This window comes from Epinephelus fuscoguttatus, linkage group LG11 (genome assembly GCF_011397635.1).
Source record: "Epinephelus fuscoguttatus linkage group LG11, E.fuscoguttatus.final_Chr_v1".
Classification (NCBI taxonomy): domain Eukaryota; kingdom Metazoa; phylum Chordata; class Actinopteri; order Perciformes; family Serranidae; genus Epinephelus; species Epinephelus fuscoguttatus.
In genome coordinates, this window is record NC_064762.1 from 5,916,952 (window position 1) to 5,932,326 (window position 15,375).

Sequence of the window (15,375 nt, forward strand, 5' to 3'; positions counted from 1 at the left end):
GTTTTCATTAACACTTTCCCCGCCAGATATTATTTTTAAGTTGCCAGTCACCGCCAGCCTTTTCGATCATATTCACTGATCTTTCCAGACCCACAAAAAGTTTGTTCTATGAATATGTAAACAACATGAAACTAAAGAAGAGACCTTCTGGTTTTTAAACACCCAAAAAAAACATTTAATTCTATCTTATTCTGTGTCTTTAACACACAACAATAAAATCAGTTTCACATTTACATTTTTTTCCCACATTTCTTTACACCAGTTAGAATTGTATAAATGAAAATATTAATAATTATGAAAAGCGGAACACGTTGCCACGCTCAGTGATCACTCAGTGTTATGTCGTCTCCGTCTCCTCTGTGGTCGTCTTGTCCGTGTGCCACTGTCACAGTCATGGAGATCCCAAACTGGTTTGCTTCTTCATCCAAAATCAGATTCAGAATGTTGATCAAAACAGGAATTGTCAGAGTCTCTGGCATTTTCGTGTAGTTTATAAGCTGCTACGTCGTCTTCCAGTTTCCAGCGTTGGGTCATAAATGATGGAAAATCTCATCAATGGTGGGGAAAGACTTAATATTTTGTGGGCTGTATGGAAAGTTTTGATGGGCCGAATGTTGCCTGTGTACCGCTAGTTGACAATTCCTGCACTGCACCTTTAAATGACTTGTTTGTTTCCATCACTTCTCTTTTTGTTTAAGTCAGTAGTTTCAATCAGAAAACTGAAGTCCTTTGGATTAAATACATGTATGCATATGTCGTGAGCTGAAACATAAAAACAAACAAACACTAAGAGGGAGAAAATCAACCGTTCCAATCCAACCAATCAGGGCCAATAAATGTTTCAGTTAGGATACACATGCTGTGGAACACTGAAGAAAAATGGCTGTTACTTTTTTGCAGTATATATACAGTATGTAAATGTACACACACACACACACACACACACACACACACACACACACTCTGTAATGCATCATGAATGTTTTATTTGATTCTCAGTTTTGCTGTGTATTCGTTGACACATTTGTTTGTACTCCACGCTGGTACATGACTCAGGGTTAATTAGATACCAGTCAATCATCCTTTAGACAGACAACACACATTGGTTGTAGGGTGAGGGATGGTCACAGTCACAAACAATAATAATTAAACGTATTTATTGCTGTCTCTCTCGCAGGTCTCGTTCTGCTCTTTGCAAATTGAATCCCCACTTTGTGCTTGTTGATATCACCTGCGGTGACCTCCTGACTTGATTGTTAAAACCCACTCGAGCGCGAGACAAGAAGATTGCCAGCACTTTCAGACATGAAAGTGCTATCAATCTTCTAAAGATGTAGACTTCATCACATGCTTTAGCCTACGGGTATCATCTGACTCTCCGACTGTCTGCCAGGATCTCCCATTAGACCCACGCAGGTTTCATCAGGACCCTGGACCAGTTTGCCTTCGAGCTTCCCTCCATGAGCAGGTGAATTGGCCTGATGAGAACAACAAAACATCAGTCTGTGGAGGTGGAGTAGCTCGTGTCGGGAGGTGCGCTGGAAGATGAAATATATGAAAGGGTTGTATACGGTGGAGCTCTTAGCAAAGAGGCACGGTAACAAGGTGACGATTGGAGTCATATGGGCCTGCTCCTTGGAGTGAAACATGCTCCAGAGGCTGACAGCCACGTAGGGGGTCCAGGCAAGAAGGAAACCTGAACTGATCATCACAGCCATCTGGAATAACAAGAGCAGATGAAAGAGCATCAGAGGAGCAGGGAGGGATAAGGAGAATAAAACAAAGGGTGGAGTGTAAGACAGTGGGCTCAGATGTGCAAAGGAGACCCCATGTCCTACAAAGGAGCAAGACACACAGGCTTTGTGGTGGTTTTGCCTCTTTTGTTGTTGTTGTTGCATCTCTTTGTACTCATTAGGGGATCATGCCTTTGGTCTTGTGCGTCATGTGTATCAGTCTATCCACAGCTAGTCTTGCAAACTAATGGGCCTATCAGCCTAATCATTTGTGTGTGCATTTATAACTATGATCAAGGACATCTTGAGGTTGTGGTGATTCCCAATTGTTGCTAAACCTGTTTTATTGACTGGTTAATACCATCATCGACTGCTGACTCCTCACTCCCAGTAACCAGCTTGTAGGGGCCAGAAAACTGGCCTTCATGGATCAGAGATTTTTTAGGTTTCATAAATACCGTAATTCCGTGAATACCGTAAAAAATAAATAAATAATTCTCAGTTACTTCATATCTATTTTTTTTACATACAGTGCCTGTTAGCAGGAAAATTCGATCTGCTCTGTGCAACACTCTGCAGCTCCGTTACTGATAGATGAGGCTTGTATTTTATTAGCTTCTGGGGCACTTCAGAAACGCGCTGTGGCACGTCTCCTGGAATTACACGTAATCAGCATGGGTGGCCGCCTGGCAGGGATCTGCACTTCACCAAGTGCACTTTTCTAGTTTTACCTGGTTTTGTAGTTATTTTGTGTCTCTTTGTGGTTTCCGTTGCATCTCTTTGTGGCCATTTTGAGTCTCTTCCTTGTCAGTAAGTGTTTAGCCCCAGACACACCAAATCGACGTCAGAGAACTAGCAGCGATGAGAGCCCCTGCTGCGTCGCCTCACATTGCCTTGCGCTGAGCTAAACTGCCATTAGAGTGATTTCATTGTCCAATGGGCTTCACTTTCGCCAACGCCGATTCAATATGCTGAGTCAGCGGGATAAAAGCCATTTTGCGCCGACAAGGGCCAACAGCGTGGGATACAAAGCACCATCAAGGGTGGCTGATGCTCACCGACAGCCCAGCTTTAAACGACGGCTGACCATCATCGTGGTGTGTCAGTGCCTTTACTTTGAGTAACATTTTGCAGGTGAAGGCCAGGGGGGCCCTGACACTTTGGGCCCCTGGGTCTGTGCCTGGTAGGTCTGTTCAGTAATCCGTCCGTGGGCATGTGGAATTTAGTAAAAGAAATGAGAGGGGTCGGGAAGAGAAGAGGAGGGGATTTTCTTTTAATGAGCCACCTGCTGATCTGAGAAATCATTTAAAATAATAGTTTGACCTTTTTGGATTGTACATGTATTTGCTCTCTTGCTGAGTGTTAGATAAGAAGAAGATCAATACCACTTATTTTATCGCTGGACACTTAACATGAAGCCAACACCAGCTGCGTAGCACATAGGCAGGAAACAGGAGGAAACCACCCGCCTGGTTCTGCCCATGAGCAACAAAAATCACCTTTAAAGATTATTTTGTTGCAACGAAGCAGCATCAATATATTAATTACTATGTCACATCAAATAATAAAGCACTGCTGCAGAAGTTTTTGTGGGCGTTCATCATACTGAGGATGTACTGTAGCTAAATGTCAACAGTCATTTAAACACTGAAGTGATATAATTACTGCGCTGATTTTGTTTAATGTTAATCTGCAGTAACAGATCAGCCTTCCTGCACAACTAATGGTGAGAGGTATCATCAGCAATCATTGTGTTACCATAGTGATATGAGGGTATGACAAAAAAGTGGGGCGTCTGTCTGGCAGGTGATCTAGATGAGGTCAGGTGAAAAATACCAACAGCCCATTTATTTTTTCCATAAGGGATTTGACTGTGTAAGGAATAAAAAAGGAAATGATTTGTGATGAGATGCAAAGGAGCGGGTTTATTAGCATTCCTCCTTTTATTAGCAGTTTCCACCTCTCAAGTCCCTATGGCAATCCCTATTTATAGAGTTAATAAATTCCTACTTTGAATATTATCTATATTCCATCCTCTTGAAAAGAAATATTTAGGCACAGGAAAAATAAAATAAGAGAGTTCTTTCTGAAATTATTATACATGTTAGAAAATACTTGCTTGGGCGTGCCCCTCCGTCACTTCTTTTTGGACCAAAATCCATGTCATTCTTGAAACTGTTTTTCTAACCAAAATAACCTTTGATTTTGAACTTATGTACCTGATTAGACTGGAGGAACTCGAATGGAGATAAAAGGATAAATATCTAAGAATATTTCTGGTGGCATGTAAGAAATCCCTAACCAAGAAATGGCTGACAAAAGAAACACCTAGTATTGACGAATGGATTGACTTGGTACATGATATTTATGTAATGGAGAAAAAACCCCAGGGGGAAATTTTTATTGAGAACTGGATGAAATGGTTATCCATCCATCCATCCATCCATCCATCCATCCATCCATTTTCATGTGCTTATCCTGGGCCAGGTCGTGGGGGCAGCAGGCCGAGCAAAGCACCCCAGATGTCCCTCTCCCCAGCAACACTTTCCAGCTCCTCCTGGGGGACCCCAAGGTGTTCCCAGGCCAGATGAGATATGTAATCCCTCCGGCATGTTCTGGGTCTGCCTCTGGGCCCCCTACCAGTGGGACGTGCCCGGAACACCTCCACCTCCACTCCGGACGTCCGAGCTCCTTACCCTATCTCTAAGGCTGAACCCTGCCACCCCACGGAGGAAACTCATTTCCACTGCTTCTATCTGCAGTCTCATTCTTTCAGTCACTACCCAGAGTTCATGACCATAGGTGAGGGTTGGGACATAGATGGACCAGTAAATTGAAAGCTGCAGAAGCCGTACCAACCGGCCGATCCATCTCACAGTCCATTCTACCCTCACTCGTGAACAAGACCCCAAGATACTTGAACTCCCTTGCTTGAGGCAACTCTTCCCCAACCCGGAGAGGGCAATCCACCTGTTTCCGACAGATAACCATGGTTAGATATGTCTCAAACATTAGAAGTGATTTTGTACAAGTACAAGAAACACATTGTGGTGACTATTACCCCCCCCACTGTCTCTACATGTATATCTTGATTCAACATCCTTGTTAGCACAATCTATTTGGTGTGATTTTTATCTATGCTGTTACTCGTAAAACTTTATTTTAATCAAAATTAAATCCAAGCCTATGAGGCACTGGAGCCATGATGAACATAAACAGTCCCACACTATATAAAAAACTATACTACTAATATTAGAGCACATTGCATTAGCACGTTTGTGAAGTTCCACCAGCTCTGTTTACTCTTTCAGTCTGATAAATACAAGCTTCTCTGTTAAATGCCACAATCATTTAAACACAAGCTTAATATCCGTCACAAATGTAGCAGTTACTGCTCACCACTGTGAGTGTGTGTTTTATGCTAACTTAAGCTGCTATTAGCTGCTGAATGAAATTCTGCAGACAGAGCAGATTGAAAGATGACTTTTGTACTGGTTTCTACAGGTCTAATGATAGTAGTAGAAGTATTGACTTCTCCCTCATGGAGATTTTGTTGCACCTACAGTAGTTGTCGTCAGCTTGAGTTATCTTTACTTAGGCTATTTGTCTTGACCGCAGTGTCTCTACTATGTGTTTGTGCGTCTGTGTGTGCGTAAAAGTGGCGCAGCCTCCTAGATGCACAGACAGCAGGAGGAGAGGCTGCTGCAGCATGATAATGAATGACACCAAAAAGTAAGCAAGTAAGCTAATGTCTGTCCCGCCGGGTCCCGCGGGTCCCCATTAAACAGTAGAAGAAGAAGAAAAAGTGGAAAGAGGAAGATGTAGCCTAGCGACAGGATGTCAACACAGGAACTTGGTGCACATGCATGAGCGTTTCCACTCCATATTTATTCATAAATTGACGAATATGCCCTGAACCAGCTTTCATACCAATTTGCCGCTTTCTCCACCTGTCTGTCTGTCTGTCTGTCTGTCTGTCTGTCAGCTCCATCTGTCATGAGACAAACATGAAAGAAGACGTGCAGTTTATTGTGTTTCACCGGCGACGAGCTGTCATTACGCACGACTATTACACACGTCTGCGCGCTCTTTATAACTCACTGTGTGAAACTATGTTGCATAATAAAGATTTGCCCCCTCGTAATTTTTAACCGCCCCCTCAGTAACTTCATCCTGGCACCGGGCTTGCCTTAACCTCAATCACTGCGTGATTATATAAAGGTAGAAAAATAAATAAATAAATATAGAGGAAGATAATAGAATATGAAACAGCCTTTATTTCATTAAAAACTAAATGAAAACAATGAAATAGGAGCGCTATTCCTGACCAGTGTGTCAAAAGACATGCAGACCAGGGAAACGAAACAAACAACCCCATGAATCTCTTTATTAATAGCCTATATAATGACGTGTTTTCTCCTGCGGGACAGGAGAAGACACAAAATCAATGCATCTCTATTATTGTGCAGGCATAAATTCTCAGAGTTTTGCGGGAGCGGGTGGGAGTGGACATACACATTGCGGTTGCGGGCAGTAATGGTCAGAAATTTAGCGTTCTGGTTACTTTTCAGTAACTGCGCAGCTGTGCTTGTTTTGTTGTTGTTGTTGTGTGTGTGTGTGTGTGTGTGTGTGTGTGTGTGTGTGCGCGGCTCTGCACATCAGTCTGATATGAGTGCTGACTTGTGAGGATAATGAATATGATGTTGATTTAGATTCAAGGCAGCAAAATGAATTTTGGTTGTGGTTGTGGACTGGATGTACTTTGTTGTTTGCTATAGTTTCATCTGTGCGTTTATGTGTAAATAGGCTTGGCCTGTTGAGTGTGAATGTTACAGTGGGATCAGAGGGGTTAATCTGAGCAAGCATGTGTTCGTGTTCATGCGTGTACTGTAGATGTGACTGTGTGGCGTCGGAATAAAAAAAAGTGCTCCGCAACGTTACTTAATACATCAGTAATATTGTCTGTTTCAATGCATATGTCCCCACATCCCCTCCACGTGACTTGAAATTATGGTCCCCCCCTTGTTCAGATGCGTTCCGCGGTCCATGCTTGTACTTATATGTTTTGAATTGGAATGTTTCTGCAGTGAGTCTGATTTGTATAGAAAGAGGCCAGTTTGTGCCAACTGTATGAATGTAACCTAATTTGAATTAGTGCAAAAAGCACAGGACGACATAGACGCTGTTTGCTTGGCAGTGCAGTTAGTCCTGCTGAGATCAGAGTGAAACAGTACACTTATGGAACATATAATACATTGAAACTACCATGAGTGGCCTGTGGAGAAAAGTGATTTTCTGTATTCAGGTGGCCTGCTGTTCTATAATGGAAACGCAGGCTTTCAGACAACCAAGCAAGACTAATAAATCCACATGTCTGATCAGTGGAACACGTTGAATCCAGCTCTAGCTGACTGATTCATAATTAATTGGAACCTTCCTGGGGAACAAGTACGCATTTCTGTGAGAAAGTGAATGTTACAGGAACAAACAAGCATCCAAACACACACACTAGGGCACACACGTTCAGCAGCCATGTCCGCAGGGCATTTGCCACTACACAAACAAATCTGTTGTGTTCACAGGAACCCAGATGTGTAAAGGTGATGACCAGTTGCCGACCTGCATGCTCCATCAAGCACAATCGGCAGATCAGGGACACACTTTCCCCTATTTGTCACCACCCGCCTTCAATATCCTGCGGAGTCACACCACCTGCAGCATGGAGTTTAACCACAGGTAGATTTACAATCAAACTCAACAGACTTACAACCATTGGCTTCATTTTCTGATCTGCTGCAAAGACGCTTTCAAATTCAAATCAGTGCACGCACATTGACACATTCATGAATATGCACATACACACCAACGAGGCCAAACGCACACACGTGGAAGGTGCAATTTAAAGATAAGACGTACACCAGGGACCTACAGATCACGAGACAACAATCCACCAATCACCTCACACTGAAGTGGATTCACATATCAATGAAGTGATAAGAGAGGGATTTCAGCTTGTCTCTCAAGAGGGATCACTCTTTATCTCCTTCATTCCTGATCTATAGTAGAGTGTTTTCAGTACTAGCACAGTGTTGGTAATTAGTACAGGTGAAACTGCCAGCCATAATACCCACTGTCTACCACTTCTTATTTATAAGAGGTGTGAGAGGAATAGATTAAAGAGGCAACAGATAGGATTCAGGTTTTTTTTAGCTTGGGGCCACCTAGCATCAGCTGTGTTGCTCACACTGTCGCAACAACCAAATTGACCGTGGGGATCAGAGATAATCAATAAAATGTAGGCTGTAAAGCCACCAGTATACCTCTATGTATATGTAGAATGAGAAGGTGTGTGGACACAGTCTCGATTCTAGAATAAACGGTACCATGCGGCCGGTTGGAGCTCAAATTGAATGGGAAACAAAGTCCAGTTTTCACTTAGCTGGGCGTAACTTAGCTGGGCGATGTCCGTGGATAGCTGCCTCCGTGAGAAGAGAACAGAAGGAAGGGAGGGGGGTATGACTGTCCGAGGGCTGCCGTAGAATGGCAACCAGGATGTCAGCCGACCAACTCGCTACCCGCTCCCTGGTTGCAGCGATTTGTGATGCTGGCCAGCTAGGAATGAACTAGCAGCCAGTACAGTCCAGTCCTCTCTGGTCTAGCTAACATTTAGCCGTGTTACTTACTGATCCATTAGAAAGAAAGCTAGCTGGACATGGGTTTTGAAGCCTCTTTGGTCACGGAGCTCCCTCCATCTCTTGAACGCCTGACTGAGGTTTACTCTTGTTTTTCCTCTTCTTTCATCACTCTCCTTTTTGCTCTTCTTTGCCTCCTCACACAGAGCAGCTTGTCTGATTTTACTGTGGCCACAACCCTGTGCAACCCACATTATTTTCATAATGATATATTTAGGAGAAGATGCTGTCTGTTGCCTCTTTAAAGGAAAAGTCTGGCAATGTTCAATATTTCTCTAATTAACAACAATCAACACTGAGTTTATTCTCCTATCCAGTATTACGTGTGTAGCTGCATATAGATAGAACTTCAATAGACCTCTGTCGTAATTCAAAATCTATTAACCCCTTAAAACCATAATAACTAGAGCAGCCATTGCTTTTGCAGCAGGAAGCTAAGGTTTTTCTCTTCCCCTTCATTGCGTCATTACTTAATGTTATTTTACCGTACATGCCATGCAAATGTAATATTTTGCTATAATTCCGCTGTAATTTCCCATGAAAATTTCCCCGTGAAATCATTGTTTGCATAATCCTGTATATAGAAGCCTTGGCAGAATAAGCTAAGCTAATAACGAGCCAAGCTAAATTAAGGCAAATAAGTCAGTGTGTTCTCAACTACGGTTTGAAGCCAGTAAGCTGTCACTGAGAGAGGTAACACGCAAATATCTGCTGGCTAGAGCATATCTCCCGAAATTCTGGCCGTTGGCTTATCGTCGTTAGACTTATGGCTGATGGGTTTTGAGATGATATTGATGAAGACTTGAAACCAGGGACTAAGGTGATGAATCAAGTACAACGTTGGGTAATTTTCTCAAAGGCTTCTGTACAGTCTGACGTCTCGTTGCAGCAGTAGAGTCGCCCCCCTGCTGACCATTAGAAAGATTGAAGGTTTAAACCACTTCCGCACTGGCTTCCCCTTTCAGACCCAGGGATAACCCTTTGGTGTGTATAGTTTTTAACAGCTGTTTTGAATGCAGCTCAGCCAATCATGAGCAAAGACTGAAAATATCAGCTTTATAAAAGTAAAATTTGGTACAGGTTATTTCCCTTTTTTGGACAGAGCCAGGCTAGCTTTAGGGTAAAGTATGTGTCTGCTGGCTCTAGCTTTATATAGACACATGGTGGTGGTGTCTTCTCTAAATCTTAGCAAGAAAGTGAGTAATTTCCTAAAGTGTTTAAATAACCCGTTACAGGTTTACATTCTCAGTTAGCTTCACAGAGAGGGTAGGGAAATCACACAGTTTGGGGAGACAGAACAAAAATGGTGAAAATGATCTGTAGAATATCTCGCAGACATGAAAAATATACCAGTACTTACTTTTTACTTAACACTTGTTTCTGTTTCAAACTAAAAGCCCGCTAGTGTTTCTGTGGACAGAATCTCTCTATTTGTTAACACAAGGCTTTTGTTGTAAAATATTGATGGCCATAATCAATGGCAAACTTAATGTAGAAAGACAGGGCTGACAGGCAGCAGCGCCGCAGCAACAATGCAGTCTGTATGAATACCAAACACGTGGAGCAGTTCACTCTCTCATGCACAGATAGAGGTAGGCAGTGTAGTCCGAGCGTAAAGCATTGTTTGTGTTGGTGTTTTCATGGGATTTGTTGGTGTAATTGGGTCTGTGTAGTGTGTGATTCCACTTTCCAAAAATCCGGTGATGTGAGTTCATTGGCTCACAGGAGACTTCTTTCAGAAGGTACACAGAGCTGGCACCTGACATAGCTTTACAACAGTGGAGGGTTATTGAGTTCAGTACTCAATGCAAATACAGCAAATGAGAATAAAGATATAAAATAATGCTGGCTGCATACTTTGAGCATCCTTTCCCAGGGGCCTTCACATGCAAAGCTATATGTAATCTATATTTGTCTTGGTTGTGCTCCAAAAGCTGCTTCAAGTTAGAGAAGAAGGGCAATCAGAAGGCGGTGTGATTATCTACTGTGTACTAACCAAATCCACTCAGTGTTGATGGAAAGATTCTGTTTAGAGTGAAATCACTTTTATGTCCACTCTACTCAAACAGACCTGCATGCCTGTCAAATGCTATGGTTTGCTCAGATATGGCCCGGAAATAGCTCTATTGACAAATGTTCCCTCATAGCGTGATGTCTGTAGAAATACAGCTTTGTACGCAAATATGCAAAAGAACATAAAAAGGACCAGATATCTACAATGGTTTTTAAAAATATATCTTCATTTGGCAGAACATAGAAAAGTGTAAAATGAACAGGGCTGCTGCAGAGAAATTTCTCACAGTGTGGTGAGTTTTTTCACAGGGAGTGCTGAATGATATGGAAAGTGAATTTACATGCCTGAGGGGACAGATTATAGTTCATATTGTGGTTGGCATTATACTGAGGAGTTCATTTGCAAAAATAGAAAGTTCCATTTTCATTATTTTTTTCTAAACCATGTTTTTGTGTGTGTGTGAACTGGTATGGTTGTTTTGATAAGATATCTCTAGTTCTGCTCTTTAGTTTTATAATTTTCATAAATCATGTTTTCTTTGTTTATGGTGCACTCAAATAAAGATCACTCAAACTGTTCGTTTATTCATTTTAAAAACAGCTCCTATCTGACTTTATGTTATAAAGGTGACATTTGTACTTGCTGTGATAAAAGCAAATCTTATTCAGGGCCAAGCTGATAATATTCAGATTTATTTTTACATGTAACAATTAGAGTGTTGATACTACTGTTGAGACATACGTCTCTGCGACGGGGATAGCTGTGGCTCGAGACATTATGCTTTTTGATTGTCTCTCTGTCCATCTGTCCCATTCTTGTGAATGCAACATCTCAAGAGTACCTTAAAAGGGATTTTTTCGAATTTGGCAGAAACGTCCACTTGTACTCATCGATGAATGATTAGATTTTGGTGGTCAGAGGTCACTTACCTGTTTTTGGCCATAACTCAAGCACTTGGATGCTGTTTTTTTAAATGTGGAAAATAGGCGATAGACTAGAGAGTGACCATTTTATTCCTTAAATGTGTAATTATGATGTTTTCAGCCAAACCTTTCTCCAGCTGGCACAGCACTAAAGTGTACTGTACTCCCATACTGTTCAGGCTGTTAGCACCACTAGCTGCTAGTGGCCACCTCTGTTGAGAGCCATGTGAAGACAACCCTGGCTCAGACTCTTAATCATAGATACACTCTGAATGTTGCCTACAGTTCTGTCCTCCTGAAAGTGACTGAATGTGGCACAGCTCCATCTGAAATATTTTTAACCTCTGGTCTTATACTCACAAGAGTGATTTTCTTCTCAACATTGCCGTATTGAAAGTCGTTGTTCTGGATGGCTTGGTAGGCCCTGTGCAGCTTCCAGGCAATACCAAAATAGGTGAAGAGGAGGACCACACAGGGGAGGAATGTGCAGAGTACAGACAGAGTCATGATGAAGGTGGAGTGGTTCAGGGACTCCCCATAGCCGGTCCAGTCTATCGAGCAGGCGAGTCCAAACGGCTCCGGCCCGTAGCTGCCCCAGCCCAGCAGAGGGAACAAGGCCCACAGGCTGGCATACAGCCAGATCGCACTGATCACTATACTGATGGTTCTCCTCTGGAACTTGATACCTGCACACAAACAGATTTTGATTAAATAATTTAGTATGTCAACTATATGGTGATGTTGTGATTTTTATAGATGTTACATTTGGCAGAAAAAGTTCTGTTCCTTGAGTGAAGGATCTGAGCAGTGATGAGGAATCTGGGAGAGCTAATCCTCATACAAACATGAACATTAGCTCTTAGTTAAATCAACAATACGGAAAACTATGCACATAAGGAGGATGTTGTTGGAATGATGGAGGGGCTGTGGCAGCAAATGGTGTTTGCATGTGCGTACCAGCAGTGGCAGGTGTCAGGTTGTCGAGCAAACAATGTCAATATCGGACGAATCCTTCTGGAATACACTTAATGCCAAGGCTTGTTTTTTTTTTCATGTCAAGTGCCCATGTTGTTGTTTTTTTAAACTTGGCATGCTACGATAACTGCCTGCCTTTTTACAGGGCTGTAGAGGGCTGGAGCCAATCCCTGCTGACATTGAGTGAGGTACACAACCATCGATTGGACTGTGGGAGACAGCCGGAGGACAAAAGGGGAGCACATACCAACTCCACATGGAAGGGCCCAAGCCAGACAGCAGGTAAGAGGATGATTATGGTTATGGTAAATAGTTTAAAGTGAATTGTAGTTGCAGGTCTGTGACCCTTACAGCTACTGCATTACAGGGATTCCCTAAAAACATTGTATTACCACTGACAAAGCGGTGGTATGTGACAACCTGGTAAGAGAACATGTTGAGTTTCTTGCGGTCCAGAGATGTTCACCGTGTCGCCACATTCGTCATTTTGTGTGTGTTCTGTGAGTACTTCCCTGCTGGCTTCTTGACCCTCTGCCTGGCCTCAGCCTGTCCCCTACCGGTTTGTCTGCTCGAACTGAGTACTCTCATGGTTCTGGATCTTCTGCCTCCATGACTGCACCTCCTGCCTGCTCCTCCACAGTACCTTTGCCTGTTTAACTGAACTGTGTGTGGGTTCGGGCAAACATCACCACTTACTCACCTGTCATATAATGAAAGTTGCGAGCGACAGCATTTTCTGTTGAAAATACGTATTTTCTGAAAGCGTTGCCATAAATCAGGCCTAACTGTCCAAGACTTTATTTAGTAATTCACATGCGCATACCAGAGACTTACCCAAGACACTAATGACATGAATTACCACTCTAGATATAGCTCAGAGAACTCGATCATCATAGATCAGAACATTATTTTCATACAAGAGGATGTTTGAGCTCTGCGGGTTTTTTTAGAGCTCATTGCAGAGCTGAATATGCATGCTGATTCATACCATTATCAATTGTGGAAATAACCTTCGGTTCAGAACTCCCCTGTGTGTTTATTGGCATCAGCATGCAACATGGCTCCTGACAGTGTACTTATAAATTGATATACACGCACAACCAGGAAATCATCTGCAGCAATCCAGCTGCCATTTCCCACCCAAAGTGCAAATTACAACACATTTTTCTGCTGCTTTATTCCCTGTGGTGTCAATTATCATGACAGGTGCCTATGTAAGCTTTTTTAATTTTTACATATTTTTTCATACATCCAACAACTGAAAGCTCATAAGGAAGCCTATCTCATCATGACACACTGCATATAATTAATAGCAACATACTATGAAAGTCAGCATATGTGTCCTCGGTGATCTAATGTATTCACTAACACATTTTTTTCTTCTTTTCCTTTCTTCTAATGTTTTTACTACTCTGTAAGATCAACCTGCCAAGGGACTATGGATGAAAATTAGCCTGGGGCTATAATCCGGCATATTTACATGCAAATGTTCATTAATGTGCACTGTCCCTTCTAACTTAAATAAATAAATAAATAAATAAATAAATCTTTACAAGAGTTAAAGGAATACTTCACCCAAAAAACAATTACTCATGCTGTGCTACCTTGAATTTGTGAAGAAAACTATTATTGCATTATTGCATACATTACTATTTGAAACTGAAATGAGCTTATCTATGCTTTTTTCAAATCCAGACTCCAACACTAAAGTTATTGAGCAAAAATGCATTACTGAACATACGAATGGAAAAATAAGACTTGGATTATAGTGCACAAATTGCCTGAGACACAGGCACGCATCAGGGAAAACCACATCGGGGGACTCAAACGCTAATGAATAAAAGTAGGTTTTGAGCCTGGACTTAAAAGAGTCAATGGAGGGGGCAGATCTGATTGGGAGGGGGATGCTGTTCCACAGTTTGGGGGCAGACACAGAAAAGGCACGAGCTTAAGTCTGGAGCGTGGGACAGCCAGGAGCCCTAGGTCAGCTGACCTGAGGGACCGGTTAGAGGGTCTGAGATCCAGGATGGGGCCAAACCATTAAGGGCTTTGAACACAAACAGGAGAACCTTAGAGTCAATTCTGGCAACCAGTGGAGAGAAGCCAAAACGGGTGTGATATGGTCTCTCCAAGGTCTCATGGGTTCCTATATCTGCAAACAGACCGAACAATACTACAGTATACAGTCTGTACAGTGATGTCTCTGTAAGATATGAGAGGGAGATACTGAATTTGACAGTCCAGTAATTTCCTGCAGCTAATGTCCTTACAGAATTTTCCATACATACTGTATAACATGAGTTGGTGACAAGAACAAATGAACATCAATGCAAATACCAGTTAAGGTATTAGTTGTTTCTATTATGCAGCAGACTATGATGTGCATAGACCTACTGCTTGCTTGGGATCCTATTGAAACCAACTGTCATAACAAGAATGAAGCCCTCAGAGAGTGGACGGATGAAAGAAGACAGCAGTCCCCCCAAAAAAACAAGGCTTAAAGATTCGAAAGGAGGGTTAGTCAAACTATAGCAAATCCATAAAGCCTGGTGTAGAGATCAATTAGGTATCGATTGCTGAATTACTTCTGACCCCTTCTGACCCCTGTCAATGCACTGGGAAGGTTTTTAATTGATGATAGTCTGAGAGGTTTATAGGTAAGTAGTCTCTGGTTAAAAGGATAAGAGGCTTTCGTCACCATTTGATGTCCAGATCTACATCAGAAGATCAATCCCTGCAGCCTTCGATAAGAATTACTTTAAACATTGATTTCTTTATGCCATTTGGTATTCATTAAAACTGCTCTGATCTCCTTTATGGATAGTCAGCATTTCTGGAGAAAGATTGTTAATATTTAAACTAAACATGGAATAAATACACCCTGTCTTTCACTCTCTTTCACATCCTTTCCCCTGTCCTGTGCAAGAACAAGAATGTCCTCTCTCCCTAGTTAGGGTAATAGTGTTGTGTGGCTCAGTCCAAGCCACTTTGTTGTTTCCCATTCACAGAGCCAGGGCTGTGTATGAACACTGGATTTA

General features: G+C 42.2%; 1 protein-coding gene across 1 annotated transcript in view; it reads right to left on the reverse strand.

Annotated features, from left to right (window-relative positions):
* Nucleotides 1-1,352: 1,352 nt before the first annotated feature.
* Nucleotides 1,353-15,375, reverse strand: part of opn8a (opsin 8, group member a) — a 30,147-nt gene continuing 16,124 nt past the window's right edge. The window contains exons 3-4 of the mRNA XM_049590965.1: nucleotides 11,723-12,048; nucleotides 1,353-1,718 (exon numbers count right to left, since the gene is read on the reverse strand). Coding sequence (XP_049446922.1) covers nucleotides 1,353-1,718; nucleotides 11,723-12,048 — 692 coding nt within the window. The remainder of the gene's footprint in view (nucleotides 1,719-11,722; nucleotides 12,049-15,375) is intronic.